We start from the raw sequence: 14,666 nt of genomic DNA on the forward strand, positions 1-14,666 counted from the left end.
ATGGAAATGAGTATTTACATAGCTTCACAGAAAAACTTAAAAATGCACCACTTTTCAGAATCTGTAATACCTGGGCAGATTATTCTGGTATTGAGCACAGGGAGATTTTCTTTGGTGGCTGTGACAGCTGGACCAGGGACAGAATCAGGTTGAGAATGGCCACGACATGCCCTGGCATCTGGAGACTGAGGTGCAGTTTTAACTGTTGGCAAAAAATCCAGATTAAAAAGAGAAAATGATGAAGGCATAAAATTTAGCAAGACATGAAATAACTGAGTATCTCTTTAAATCAATCAGTAGAACTGAGAATATTAATTGTATTTACCTATTCTTTTACCATTTTAATTTTCTTGAAATAGGATATCTGTCAGGGTGGATATCTTCAATTCTGATCTTAAATAGATAGAGATCAGTAGAAAATAGATATCTACTATAATTAAAAGTCAGTAATACTCAAATTGAAATGTGATCAACCTATGCTTAAAGATAAGTTGAAAATTTGAAGTTGAATGATTTTGAAAATGGAACATATGGGTTATTAAATATGCTACCAACACAACTCTTTTCTCATAAATATTGGGTGAATGATCGTAAATAATTTCCAGAACTAATGTATGAAACACAAGTTAACATTGTCTTCTAAAAATGGAAGAAAAAACAATAGTTTCAAATGAAATCAATATACTTTTCCTGCCTTTCTCAATTATTTATTCAAAATGATGGATTTTGTCCCAAATGGCTCTATTATATTCTTGTAAAAGCTCAAAACATTCTAAAAATTATTCCAAAACACAATTACTCTCAAAGAAAACAAAAGGGAAGATTTAATTCTATCTAAACTGAGGCAATTTAATGGAGAGCAAATGGTACCTTTAACTAATTTAGGGGCTTTTGGTAGGTATTTTTTACTTAAGAAAAAAAAAAAGTATCCTGCAAATTCAATTTAAAAGTACTCTAAAACTTAATTATCTTCACTCTCCCTCAGACTAATTACAAACTAACTACATTAATAGTACACTCTATTCTATTCAAAACAGTCCAGCTGTACTAAAAGTAACAGAATAGTCACTGCTTTTTTTTTCTTTTTTTAAACAGACAGGACTCCTGAGGCTAATTTTTAATAAAGGAACTTTTTGATGTTCATTTCTGATAGAAAGCAGAATGTACTAATGACTAAGACTGATGTTCCACTGCAAGTAATTAAATCAGTGTTTCATAGTTCTTCTTAAATAAAGCATGTCATTGATTATATCAATGTATTTCTTATATCTCAGATATACGAATTATTATATAATTTAATAATGATACAATGAGTGTGCTTCAACAAAGATAATGATTATTGAATACAAAAACACTTCCCCTACTTGGCTAATTTCCAGTGAGTTGGATTACTAGTCAAATTAAGATCAAATACTGTAACATTAAATTTATGTCTATCTCAATATCAATATCCATAGCACCATATTTGTATTTTTGGTTTGCTTTAAGTATGATGAAAGTGTTGAGTTTATGAGAATATGAAAAGGGGGGATCATGGCCAGCTGGAAAACCATTCATGACTGGTAACGAACCAATCCTCCAAGATAGACATTATGTTGGGGGAAATTATCAAGCAGCAGACTGCCAAGATGCCATTATAGATCCAAAGTAGGAATGAGTGTAAACTACTGTAATTTTGAGGAAAAAAATCAGTAATCTTTGCAAACACCAAAGTGTGCAGTTAGTAGTGTTTGAGTATAAATGTGCTATTATTACTTTAGAGAAAGTACGTAGAGAACTTCTCTGCATCACAGGTTAAGATAAACATAGACCAAATGGATATAACCAGAAAAACAAAACAATTGAAATTATTAAGTAAAAACCTGGAAGAAAAACAGCACAGATCATTTGTCAGAGGAGACATAAGATGTGACAAAGGGATATGGTACCATAAAAGCTATTTTCAGTATCATTTAAGAGCTACCACATGACAGAAGAATAAGACATGGCTCTAGAAGGCAGATCCATCTCCAATACAGTTGAGATATGAAGTGTGAAATTGCTTTATAAAACAATCACAAAGCATTACACAAATGCCAGGGGTTGTCACGATCAACTTCGTCATACATAAAACCTAAGAACATCTGTAATCATGGGTCGAAATTTAAGAGAGAAAATAGAAAGCTTAAAGTAAAGAATACAATTACAGCCAATCATAAGAGAAGAATATATTAGAACTCTGTCAAGAGAGTTCTAGAGTATGTACTGAGTTGTATATTCAATATAAGAGGTCCAGAAAGTCAAATTTCAAAGTCTAAATAGTTTAAGTACAATTAAGGAATAGTATTTCAAAGTTAAAGTAATTAGCAGTAAGAGCAATAATAAACAAATAAATAATAATAATGACAGCAAATATTCATAGAGCACTGTGCATCTATCCTGGGCACTTTATACACAGTAACTTATTTAACCTTCACAGCAACCCAATGAAATTAGTATATTGTTATCTTCATTTTATAGATGAAAAAGCCACAGAGAGGTTAATATGGCCAAATTTATATATAAAGAAAGTAAAAACAAAAAGTTAACAATTTTTTTAATGTGAATAGTTTTGATATAATTATGTTGGTCCTTCATGAGTACTATGTATTAGTATGTATATTATCTTTGTATCTTTATTACTATTATAATTTCTATTTTGTATTATCCCAATAAATTAGAAACTTTCTGCTTTTGCAATATAAAAGTATAAATTCATCCTCAATTAAAAGTTAAAAGGTAGAGAAACTGTAAATATTCTTAATTCCTTGGAAAAATAAAGGGTTGTAACAAGACGTGCTATGATTTTAAAGCTTAATTTAGAGACAAGGATTATCAACCTAGAAGGTTGATCAATGATATTAAGAGACTCTGAATAATTTAAAAGCTAAATTTGTGTTTGTGGGGCCTGCGGCTTTCTTACAATCCTCAAAGGAATCTGAGGCCTAAAAGAGCTTAAAGCTGAATGATTTAGGTGTTTCTTCCCTTTTCTTCATGAAAACCAAGATATTTAATCATCTCTAGTTCTGTAATCCTTTGCTTATCTCTAGTATAAATGATAAGAGAGGAATTTGGCAACAATTTAAGTAATGTATTACCTTTATTATTTTAACATTCGTGTATATCTAAGCTTTAATTTCCAAAAAGCCTTTTCAGAAATAAAAATGCAAATGGTTAAAAGCAAATTCACATATTATTTAATTCCAAGTAACATTATTGCTTTCTTACCAGTTATCGACTCTTTGGTATCATCGTCATTAGATTCACTTATTTCTGTACTGTTGCACTCAGATGATTGATTACCTGGTTCACAGGGATGAACCATCTGGTCTTCCATAACTTTAAGTAGTAAGAAGACAAACATGTTTGGATAATGAAAATAAAACCCACCCCACATTAAAGATATGCTTAGGAAAATAAAAACTGAAACATAAAATTTTGTACTCACAACTAAACACTATTTAGAAATAAACCTGGGGGTGATGTCTGTAAGTATCAAAAATTATAAAACTAAATTAAGTTGCTAAAATTCCATATTTACCAGAATTAAAAATATGTAAGAATTTTAGTAAAATGCAAGTCCAATTACAAGTTACAACATATAAATATGTAAATGGGTTTTTGAACATAAATCATATTAAAATTAATTTGAATTAATTTTTAGTCTACTACTAAAATTCTGAGAAGTATATATAGTATATTCATATAAAAAATTAAAATATAGGCAGAGCTTTTATATATGCTTTAAAACCAACAAACATTCAAACATTTAAGGAAATGAATCTTCAGAAGACATTTTCTACATTTTCAAAGTAGTTTACGGATCTGATTTTCTGTAAGAATTCAAGATATTCCAACTAAATGAGAAACAGTTAAAATTTTAGAAATCTTAGTTAAATGACTTCTTTTTAAGATAGTAGGGAAATGTTTCAGCTTAATTTATTTCTGAGATTTTATGTTATACATCATTAATATGCTGATCCTTATTACCAAAACAATAAACAGGACCAGTACAAATTTCCTTCTGGTAGATTTATCTTCTATGGTGTTAACATTTTTTTTTTCAAAAAAAAAAAAAATTTTTTTTTCAAGTGTGTCCAATCTGATCATTATGAAAACTCTGTCACACGTGCAATAGCGATGCTGCCAATGTCCAAAGCTCATTTGTTACCATGTACCTTTTCCAGCTTCTTCAATGACTTGCCTCACTGCTTTCTTTAAACTGTTTGCCCTCAACATTATTTCCCTCGGTTTGACGGCTCTCTGTGAGGAAGGCTTTGTAATGTCATCTGAGAGCTGGTCCTTGCTTTCACACAGGGATTCTTCACTTGAAGATTCCACAGCATCTTCTTCTAGGATGACAGGGTTGACAGTGCAGAGGACAGGATCAGGCTGGGGGTCTGTGTGCAAAACTTGTAGCAGTTGTTCAAGCTTCTCATTTAGGACCGAACACTGAGAAAACAAAAACAGGGTGATGAGGGAGAAATCCAAATGGCAGTAACATCAGCAGACAAAACGTAAGAATTTTTTATGTAAGATGTTTTGCATGTTTCATCACTAGAGAGGAAAACTCTACAATTCAACTGGCTGTCACCTTTTATTTTGTTGATGTTTTGATTCAGGCAGAACCTACTTTAAATTTTAGTGGAGATGTAGTTTTTTGAAGTAGTAGTTTTTTGAAGATGTAGTTTTGAGAAGAGGGAATTTATCTGCAGTAGAATGTTAATGTATAGGGTGTGGGCATAAAAGAATCTCTGTTCGCTACTTGCTAACGGGGAGACTTTGCAAAGTTGCTTAGCTTTTCTGAGTCTCATTTCCTCCTCATCTATAAAATGGGGATTAAATAATACTTTCGGGGGGTTAAAAAAATTTAGTGGAGATGGAAAATAGATTAAACATTTAGGAGTATGTCTGTTAATGCTACCCACAATATACCTTTTCTTTCCACACAATTTCCCATCTGTTCCCTCTTCATTGTTCGTCTTTGGTGCCATGCTGACACAAAGCTCAGCATGAAAGAGTTCAGAGACAAAAATATAGCTAAGAAAGTGTTCCCATTTTCTGAAGCCCCATGGAGTAGAAAAAGTGGCTGAACATTTCAAATGCATGTTTATTTCCCTCTTCTTTTCCTTCCACCCAATTAAACTACCCATCTACAGCACAAATCTGGGGAAGTGAATTCCTTGGCAAGCCCAAGATAGCCAAGCCTTTTGTAAAAAGGTTCCCTGATTAAATTATGAAAGTAAAAACAGTGGTTTTTAAGATCATTAAACTATTGTTATTTTAGTAATGGAAAGTTCACAAAGTGGGGTGGGCTCCATAAAGGAAAAGGCAAGAAACAGAACTTTGTGCGAGAATAAGGTCTAGTGAATCCAAAGACCTGTGCTAGTAGAAAAATGGACCAGCCAAAGTTTGCTTGAAAATAGAAAACTCTTCCTCCACCCAGTGGAATGCCAGCTGCACAGTATCCTCCCCTGTGGCCTGATTGCCGTACGTGGCCTTGTAAGATGTCAGTCACTGGGAGAGGAATTTGAACTATAAAATTTGATTTGATGATGGTTTCCAGCAATGCTGTATTATAAGGTAACCATAAATTAGAGTATTTTTAAAATCCTTGTAATCTAATCAAAAGTATTTTTCTCTAGATGTTTTGGCAAAGAAATCATCGAATCAGTTTAGCTTTAAAACACAATTCAATGTTAACACTGTCAGTAAATAACTTTCATGCCCTGATGTGTTCCCCTTACTTTACTGGCCACGGCATCCGATACAACTGCATTTTCCAATGTTCTGTCATATGCCTTCTCTACTTTGGAAACGAAGTCCTTTACAGTTTCACATAGTATCCTTTGAGGAAGAGAAATTGTACAATTCAGTAAACTTAGTAGGTTTAGTAATAGAAAAATTGTACAATTCAGTACGTTTACTGTGATTTATAAACACATTTAAAAATAAGCACAATTAAGCAAATTGTCAAAATATCCAGATAATCTGTATGTAAGTCCACACTTCTACCTGCTATATAATGTCTTAAATAACTCTAAAACCTCCTAAGTGAGAAATGGATGCATTAATAAACCCTGTTCTCCATAATTTATAGTAATATTAAGGTTATAATACACCTTTCTCAAATATTTAAAGTCTTAAAAGAAGAGTGCTAGGGCTGGGGAGATAGCTCAGTCAGCAGAGTGCTTGCCTTGCAAGCACAAGTCCCTGGGTTTGATCCCCAGTACCGCAAAAAAAAAAAAAAAAAAAAAAAAAAAAAAACTAAAAGAAGAGTACTTTTAGGGTTAAGAAGAGTACTTTTAGGGTTAGGCTCCATGTGGCTCCATGGTAGAGTGCTTGCTTAGCATCTGCAAGGCCTAAGGTCCCACCCCATCCACCAAAAAAAAGAGTACTTTTAGATCTTTTTAAAAGGTGCATTATCTCCCACAGTTTATGTTTTCATAATAGAAACTATGGTGTTGAACAAACTAGGATGAGTTTATCACTTCTGTCGTCCCTGTCCACCTACAATTCATCCCATGGGTATCTTGACTTTTCCTGCCAAGGAAAGAAGTTGTGTATTACATTGCAAACCAATCTGCACTTGAATTGAGTTATAGTCTCTGTAAATCTATTCATTTTTTCCCCCTTAAGATAACCAATGCAATAACATACAAGACTAATTTAATTCAGGTCTCGTTAGTGTTGGCGATATATGGTTTACTTGTTTATTTTAATTACATTTGGTTTCTTTGCAATAGAAATACACTATAAGAAAAAATAACCTGGACAAACAAAATCTGTCTTTCTAAAGCCTTTGGATATGGTATTGAATTAAAAACAACAGAATGATATATGATTAGTTTTGTTTGTTTGTTTAACAAGAATCTATGCTGTTGGGAACATTATTTTAAAAGCATAGTTTGCTTTCTATCGTTGCTATACATTGAGGAATTTGGAGAAAAAGATAAAAGAATCCAGCATTTATTTTTTTTTCCTACTAAATTCACAATTTCTCTGGTAGGTGAGTAGCCTAAAGGGCAAGCTTCTAGATATTATGAAATTGAGCCATTCAATGGATATAGGACACACACATATATGCCCACACAAACACATCAAATCTTCACATTTGTCATCTAAGAAATAAATGCAGTATGCCTAAGAAAACTGGTTTCATTTATTATTTTTTGGTAACCATTTCTAGATTCACTTTGATAGAAGATAATATCTCTTTACCCCTTCAATCTGTTCGGTGAACTTTCTTCCTCTCAAGGCCGGGGACCAACCCTAGGCCCTTGTGCATTACCAGACAAGCGCTCTACCACTGAGCTAAACCCCAGCCCCCTTGTTTGGCTTTTTGAACTCAAATTCTACAAAGAATCTAGCATACTATCTACTAGAGATGTTTTCATGTCCTTCACATTGATTTTTTTTCTTCTTTGTTGATGTATAATACTTTTATGAAATTTCCTAAAATATTGTCAGGCTATTGTGACTTTCTTCTGTGGGCTTTACTGGCAATGTCTCTAATTTGTGCCACTTGTTGGAAGAGGAAACACTGGCATTCTCACCACTTTGTATAACTCCAAAATGGAGGTTTGTTTTGCCATTATTATATCACTGCCTTGATATAATTTTCTTATGGGTTTGGGAAACTGCATATGCCAGAACATTATAATTGTTACTTTGGTTGTTATTTACTAACTCCTAGGGACAAGAGCCCCCATTCCTCTAGTCTAGAAATGAAAGGGGCAGCAGAGTTCTCCTTCCTCAACTGCGCCACACTCCCAAGGCAGACAGGGACTGAAAGATGACCCTGTGAACCTTGTGCCCAGAGAGTTGAGGAAGGGGGATATGAGTGAAGGTTAGAGGCTGCTTGTCACCTAAATTGTGGGAAGAATCAGAAGAAAAGCATGGTCTTATGGTCCATAAATTCCATAAGAAACATAGGATCTTTGCATTTGGGATTGTAGAGTTTGTAAAATAAAAATAAAGCATATAATTAAAAATAGTATAATTTTCAAGGTCTTATCAATTGGATATTTGCAAATTGGGGAAAAAGAGTTTTAAGATGTGTTTACTATAGTAACACAAAAGACACTCTTTATACCCACAGTTTTCTATTTTAATATATAAAGTCCTCTAGAAAAAGTACAAAAATTAAATAAACAGAAGTGGAACATTGATTTTTTTTCCCAAAGAACAACAACAAAATTTTAATCCCAGGCCAGACATGTTGATGCATGCCTGTAACCCCAGCAGCTCAGGAAACTGAGGCAGGAGAATTGCAAGTTCAAAGCCAGCCTTAGCCAAAGCCATCCTTAGCAACAATGAGGTGCTAAGCAACTCAGTAAGACTCTGTCTCTAAATAAAATACAAAAAAGGGCTGGGGATATGGCTCAGTGGTTGAGTTCTCCCAAGTTCAATCCCTGGTACAAAAACAAACAAAACAAAACAAAAAATTAATCCCTGCTTATATCTTTAATGTTAGACCTTTAGATATTTCTAACATTTTATTTTTTTAATTTTTTTGTCATCCTTCAACAGTTAACTATGCATCAAATATTCACTTGAGGCTAACAACAGTCTACATTGCCTATGCTTGATGATTTACATCACTTCAATTCTATTTTATGAGAGTCTATTCTTCTCACCAGTGTTAGTACCTTATCAGTTTTCTATTTTTTTTTTTAAATTGGGGCAAAGGACAATAAAATATTCAACTACTATATTAAGATAAATATGTCCATGAGGCCAAAATAGAATCACAGACTGTCAGACAAGGAAATCACATGAGGACCTAAAAAATTTGTCATCTAATATAAAATGTTACAATCAGATATTAAAGAATACTTAGAAATATTAATGAATAATATATAAAGACTCCTTGCTATCTCTGTGCTTGAAGAAAGATATTTAATAACTCTGTACTTCATCTATTCATGTGTGGAGGTTTACCTCAATCATACTTAAAGTAGTTTCCAAATCTAAATGCTACCATTCTATGACAATAGCTCCAATTATATTATTTTTTCTTGTCAGTTATCTCATTTTCTGAAAATTTCATATATAGACCAAATTACATTCATTTTAATAATTAGGGTTGAGTAGTTTATGAGCAAAAAACCCTAAGTACTGCCTACTGTTAAAGTTAATAAACTTTATGGACTGGGGTTGTGGCTCAGCTGGTAGAGTGCTTGCCTAGTATGTGTGAAGCACTGGGTTCAATTCTCAGTACCACAAACAAATAAATAAATAGCCCATCAATGACTAAAAAAAAAAAATTGTTTAAAAAGCTAGTAAAGTTTAAAAACTACTGAGAATAAAATAAAACACTTTAATATTGCAGGTAAAGATTCTTATATAATAATTTTATTTTCTATTTGGATTAATAAATGACATCTATGATTGCTAATTAGAGCCTTTGATTCTAAGAAAGCAAAGTCAAAGAAATAATGTTTGGGGTTCACTTAAATTAGTTAACCTAAAACTTAGATATGTTATTGAAATAAAGCTTTTAACATTTAAACATCTTTAAAATCATAGAAACAGTTGTTATGAAATAACTGTAATCACACGTTATTTTCTTAATATTTATTCACTTTTTCATTTATTCAATACATACATGGCATTAACAAAGGAAGGGGATTCTTTATTTTTGTCTAGGTGGTGGTTACATGGGTGCATGTGTGTAAGGAATTTATTTGTAGAATTGCACCTTTGTGGTTTGGATACTTTCTATATATCTCACCTCAGGAGGATTTTTTTTTAATAAGCAGAAGGAAACATTATAGATTTATTTTATAATACTGGGGATTAAACCCAGGGCCTCATCCATGCTAAGCAAGCACTCTACCATTGAGAAACATCTCCAGCCTCCATTATAGGTTTTTAAAGTCTTAAAGAAACATGTAAAACAAATGAAATATGTCAACCTTGTTTGGATTTTAACTTGAAGAAATCAACTATTTAAAAAAACATTTTGAGATAACTGGGGGAAATGGAAAATGACTCAGTAACATTGATGGTGTTAGAGAATTACTGAATTTATTGGATTTTTTAAAAAAGATTATATATGTACATATAATAAAAATAGAATAAAATGATTTCTCATATTTGCTTAGAGATACTATAGCAAAATAGAATAGGAAGTAGATGGCAAAATGCTGATAAACACTGAAGTTAGTGATGGGCTTGGTGGGAAACCATCTATGCTTTTATGCATGTTTGAAAATGTCCATTAAAAAACAAAGTGAAAAACATGTTATATTAACTGGTACAACGTTATACCATGTTGTCCTCTCTTTTCTCTCTTGAACTCTTTTACAGCAAATCCACCCAGTTTTAAACTGGGGTTGTAACAGCAGGTCAGTAGCAGGCCTCTAAGCACTGAAGAACGACAAGAGGTGACCAGGGTGGGAACAGAATTGCTTAAAGGCAAAAGAGCTGTTTGGAGAGAAATCCAAAGCTCAGGCTAGGAGTACAGCCTAGACTAAGAGCCAGACTAAGGTCAGAAAACATTTGAAATGTAATTAGGGAAATGAGGTGATGATGCCATAATTTAGTATATTATGATACTATAATTTAGTATATTTTTAGCACTCTATAGTTTATACTCTGTATTTATTACTCAACTTAATTCTCCTAAGAGTTGCACAAGGGAGTAACAGTAGTCATTCCTTCCATTCTTACACTGGTAAAAACAGACACAGATCCCAAGGCTAGTTAGTGAATGAATGACTGTCAATCAAGACACAAATTTACTTGACCTATGATTTTCAAACTGTTCTTTAAACACTTTGAGAATTCCATAAACACTTGTTTATTTCATTTAGAAATATAGCACATAATATTATAAATGGCAAATGATTATTAGAAACATGAGAGACAAATACGTTAACATTTACTTTAGAATTGACGTGTTTTTGTGCGAATCTTGACTAAAGATTTTTCTGCCATTTTTATTTAATCAAAGACAATATCCTTATAACTCTGTGACCAAATTAGGTACAGAAATAATTGGAAACTGCATATAACTATCATCTATCACCTTATTGCTTACTCTTTCATAAATGTCTTTGAGAATAATTTGATTCTATCCAATTAACATCAACAAAACAATTTAAATTTTTTAATACTGGAATTCTGTGTAATATTTTATTTGAAAAAAGGTTTCACTGATAAGAATGCTGTACTACAGAAGTATTAAGATTAGGAATGAAAGAAAGAGCCAGGCATGGTGGCATACGCCTGCAATCCCAGTGGCTCAGGAGGCTGAGGCAGGAGGATCACAAATTCAAAACCAGCCTTAGCAACTTAGCAAGGCCCTATACAATGTAGTGAGACCCTGCCTCAAAATAAAAAATAAAATGGGCTGGGGATGTGACTTAGTGGTTAAGCTCCCTGCTCCAAAAATAATAAAAATAAAAAGAATGATAAGAAAGAGAACGGGGTGCCTGCCATAATGACCTTGTTTGTGTCTGTCCAAATTTTACGACTTGAACTCAATTTAATTAAAAATACAAAAAATGTAGAAAAGGCAGTGATCAAACATATCAAACACATGAAGGTCAATATAAAGATACTAACATCTGAAAGGTAGACAGATAAAATACTTAACTACACTGTAATAAACAAGGAATCATTCTTTTATAATTTGTTAGACCTTTTTAAAGCTTCCTTTTAACTTGCCATCTTTTCTAGTAATGTTCTCTGAACTGTCCTATAAATAGGCCTTGGATTCATGAGACAATGGTGGCAAAGTCAAATACCTATAGGAACCTGGCTAGACAGGTGTATGAATTGTGGTCAGAAAGAGAAAGGCATTAAGGAGTGCTGAGGACTGGGACAAATTGGAATTTTACATATTTCACCATAAAGCAACAAAGTTCATTAAATAAACAAATCAACCAGCAGTACTGCCTACCAGTCTGCAGCCCTTCTCTGCCTATAGCAACCACTTGCTTCCACTGCCTTAACCCATTTAACTCTTTTCCTATTGTTCAGGTCTGTTTCCTGTTTTGATGGAGATGTCATCAAAAGCAATTCTGACTACATTTGTACTTCTGTCACAAGTTTTTTTTAATAAAGATTTATCTTCTCTTTCTTCTTCAGGGCAAAGTATGTGAGATGCTAAAATTAGCATATTTTTCCTTTACCTCTTTCCCACTCCCTTTCTCTCCTTCTACCCATTCTTCATCTCCTCTCTTTCTGAGTAATAGTAATACCTGCTGCTTAGCTAGACTCTTCAGCATTCTTTTGCTTATCAGTTGAAAATCTGGGGTGGCTTCATCCCCTTCCTCTGGTCAGTTTTCCAGTTCTCATGACATCAGTATAGGATGCTTCCAAACTAAATTCTAAATTCCAGCCAGGCAGCATTTGGGATAATAACATCAAGTAGCTTTGGCTCCATGTACGGAATCAACTTAACTAAAATCTGATAACTTTGAATTAAAACATAATTATGCAATTTAAACATTCTGAGAAACGTCATTTTGAAAAATCTCATCATTGTTTTCCTTTTACTGATGTAAACAGTTCCTAAGCAATAGTGTTTTCAGAAATAAGAAATTATAACAAAATGTGCTTTCCATGTTATAATCAATCATAAACCGTCCTTAAACAGACATCACACTAATCAATTTCTAAACACCTATTACAACTTTTTGACAAAAATGTCTCAAATTAAGCAGCAAAATATATATTTATTTAAATATATTCCACTCCAAATAAGATGCTAAAGTGATTTTTTTAAAAAATCAAATCAAATTCAGTACAACTAATTTTGTGAAAAACTTCATAGATATTTTTCAAAAGAAAAAAAACTTTAAAAATGAGATAAGCAGGAAGAAACAGCTTTCCTTTAATTTTTACCATGTAACTATTTCATGACTCAAAACTCCACAACTCACTTGGCAGAGGATACGATCACCGTTTGTTCTTCAGAATTGAGGATTTTTGTAAGATGAGCTGCAACTGAGTCTTCATAAATTGTCATCTGAAACAAGAAAAATGCCCTAGGCTATATTTTTGTCGTTGGCATTTATACAACTCGGTCAATACTGCTTCCAAAAGAGCCGTTCGTGACACAAATGAAACACAGCAATTCCTACGACGAAAAAGGAGTCATGCCAAATAGATAAAAATTTCCTTTCTGTGACAGGCTTTCATTTTCTGGATCTGGGTAACATATATTTTTAGAAGAGTCCATCAAAGGCTGGGCAAGGGGCAGCAATTTGGGAGGTTGAGGCAGGAGGATCAAAAGTCAAAGGCAGTCTCAACAACTTAGTGAGACCCTGTTTCAAAATAAAAAATAAAAAGGGTTGGGGATGTAGCTTAGGAGTAAAGTGCCCCGGGGTTCAATCCCCAGTACTGGGGGATGGGGGAAGAAAAGAATAACCCATAAAAGCCCTTAATATGAGAAGAATTCTTAAAAGCCAGACAATCTAATTAAAATGGGCAAAAGTAATTTACATAGGAGGAGAACATACTGATGATCCATAAACAGATGAAAAGGTGTTCGACCTCATCAGCCATCCAGCAAATGCATACTAAGACCACAACACACCACCACCAAATGTCTACAGGAAAGGAGAAGATGGAGACAACAACAAGTGGAAAACACCAGGCGTTGGCAGGATGGTGGAGCTATAGAACTCTCAGGGGGTCCTGAGAGGAGGGCAAATGGACACCAAACACTCCAGAAAACTATTGGGTAGTATCCCTTAAAGCTGAATGTATGCATGATACCACAGAACCCAGAGATTCAAATTCGACAATCAAAACAAACACAGGTGGGTGTTCAGCAAAAAACATGTACCAGAACATTCATGCAGCATTCACTCACTAGTAGAGTGGAAAACGAACTGTAGCATACGTGTGGAATGAGACACTATGGGACAATGAGAAGGGCTGATCTCAGCTGTGCCACAAGGTGGATGAATTTGACAAACATAATGTTGAGTGAAAGGATCCAGAGACAAAAGGGAGTACGCCACATGATTCTATTTTATAAAATACAAAATCGGATAAAAAGAATCTATGTTGTTAGAAGCTTGGAGAGGGTTACAGGTGGGAGGTGTTGGGTGGTGACCAAAAGCGCCACAAGGGAGACTTGTGGGGTACTTGGACGTTGTCCTGTGATCTGGGTGCTAATTACCTAGGTTGGTTTTGTTTGTAAAAATTTATCAAGCTACTTATCTATGATATGCATGCTTTTCTATACGCATGATATGATTCAACAGAAAGTTTTTAAAAATGCAATCAAGCATTTTTAAAAGTCATATAGTCATATAGTCATGTAGATGTGATCAATCATGTAAATGAAGTTTTCTCTTAAATAACAACTAAATCAAAATGCCATGTGCCCTCTTATCCCCTTTTCTGTTTGACTCTCACTTTGACATCCTGTTGAAAAATCACATCTTTCTGATACATAAAAATATGCACAACATTTAAACAGTCTCACTTTCACAATCTTCCTTTAAATGTTTGCCTTGAATATATCCCAGGTCACACAGCTCAAAATTTTCCAGTATAAATGACAGGCTCTATTTAAGCAGGCCTAATGCTCTTCTGTCAGACTCAGATAACTTTTCATTGCTTTTTCCAATCAGCATCAGTTTATTCAGATTTAACTGAAGATTCAGTTAATGCCCACCCCT

General features: G+C 33.6%; 1 protein-coding gene across 6 annotated transcripts in view; it reads right to left on the minus strand.

The window, feature by feature from the left end:
• Dgkh (diacylglycerol kinase eta) overlaps window positions 1-14,666 on the minus strand; it is a 182,440-nt gene that overhangs the window by 42,318 nt on the left and 125,456 nt on the right. For all 6 annotated transcript variants that reach the window (XR_007108745.1, XM_047552712.1, XM_047552710.1 and 3 more), the window contains 5 exons: window positions 12,915-13,000; window positions 5,766-5,865; window positions 4,197-4,470; window positions 3,247-3,357; window positions 71-202 (listed from right to left, as the gene is read on the minus strand). Coding sequence is in view for 5 of the 6 variants with exons in the window: in XM_047552712.1 (XP_047408668.1) it covers window positions 71-202; window positions 3,247-3,357; window positions 4,197-4,470; window positions 5,766-5,865; window positions 12,915-13,000 (703 nt within the window). In the remaining variant the exon portion in view is untranslated. The remainder of the gene's footprint in view (window positions 1-70; window positions 203-3,246; window positions 3,358-4,196; window positions 4,471-5,765; window positions 5,866-12,914; window positions 13,001-14,666) is intronic.

This window comes from Sciurus carolinensis, chromosome 5, assembly GCF_902686445.1.
Source record: "Sciurus carolinensis chromosome 5, mSciCar1.2, whole genome shotgun sequence".
Lineage (NCBI taxonomy): Eukaryota > Metazoa > Chordata > Mammalia > Rodentia > Sciuridae > Sciurus > Sciurus carolinensis.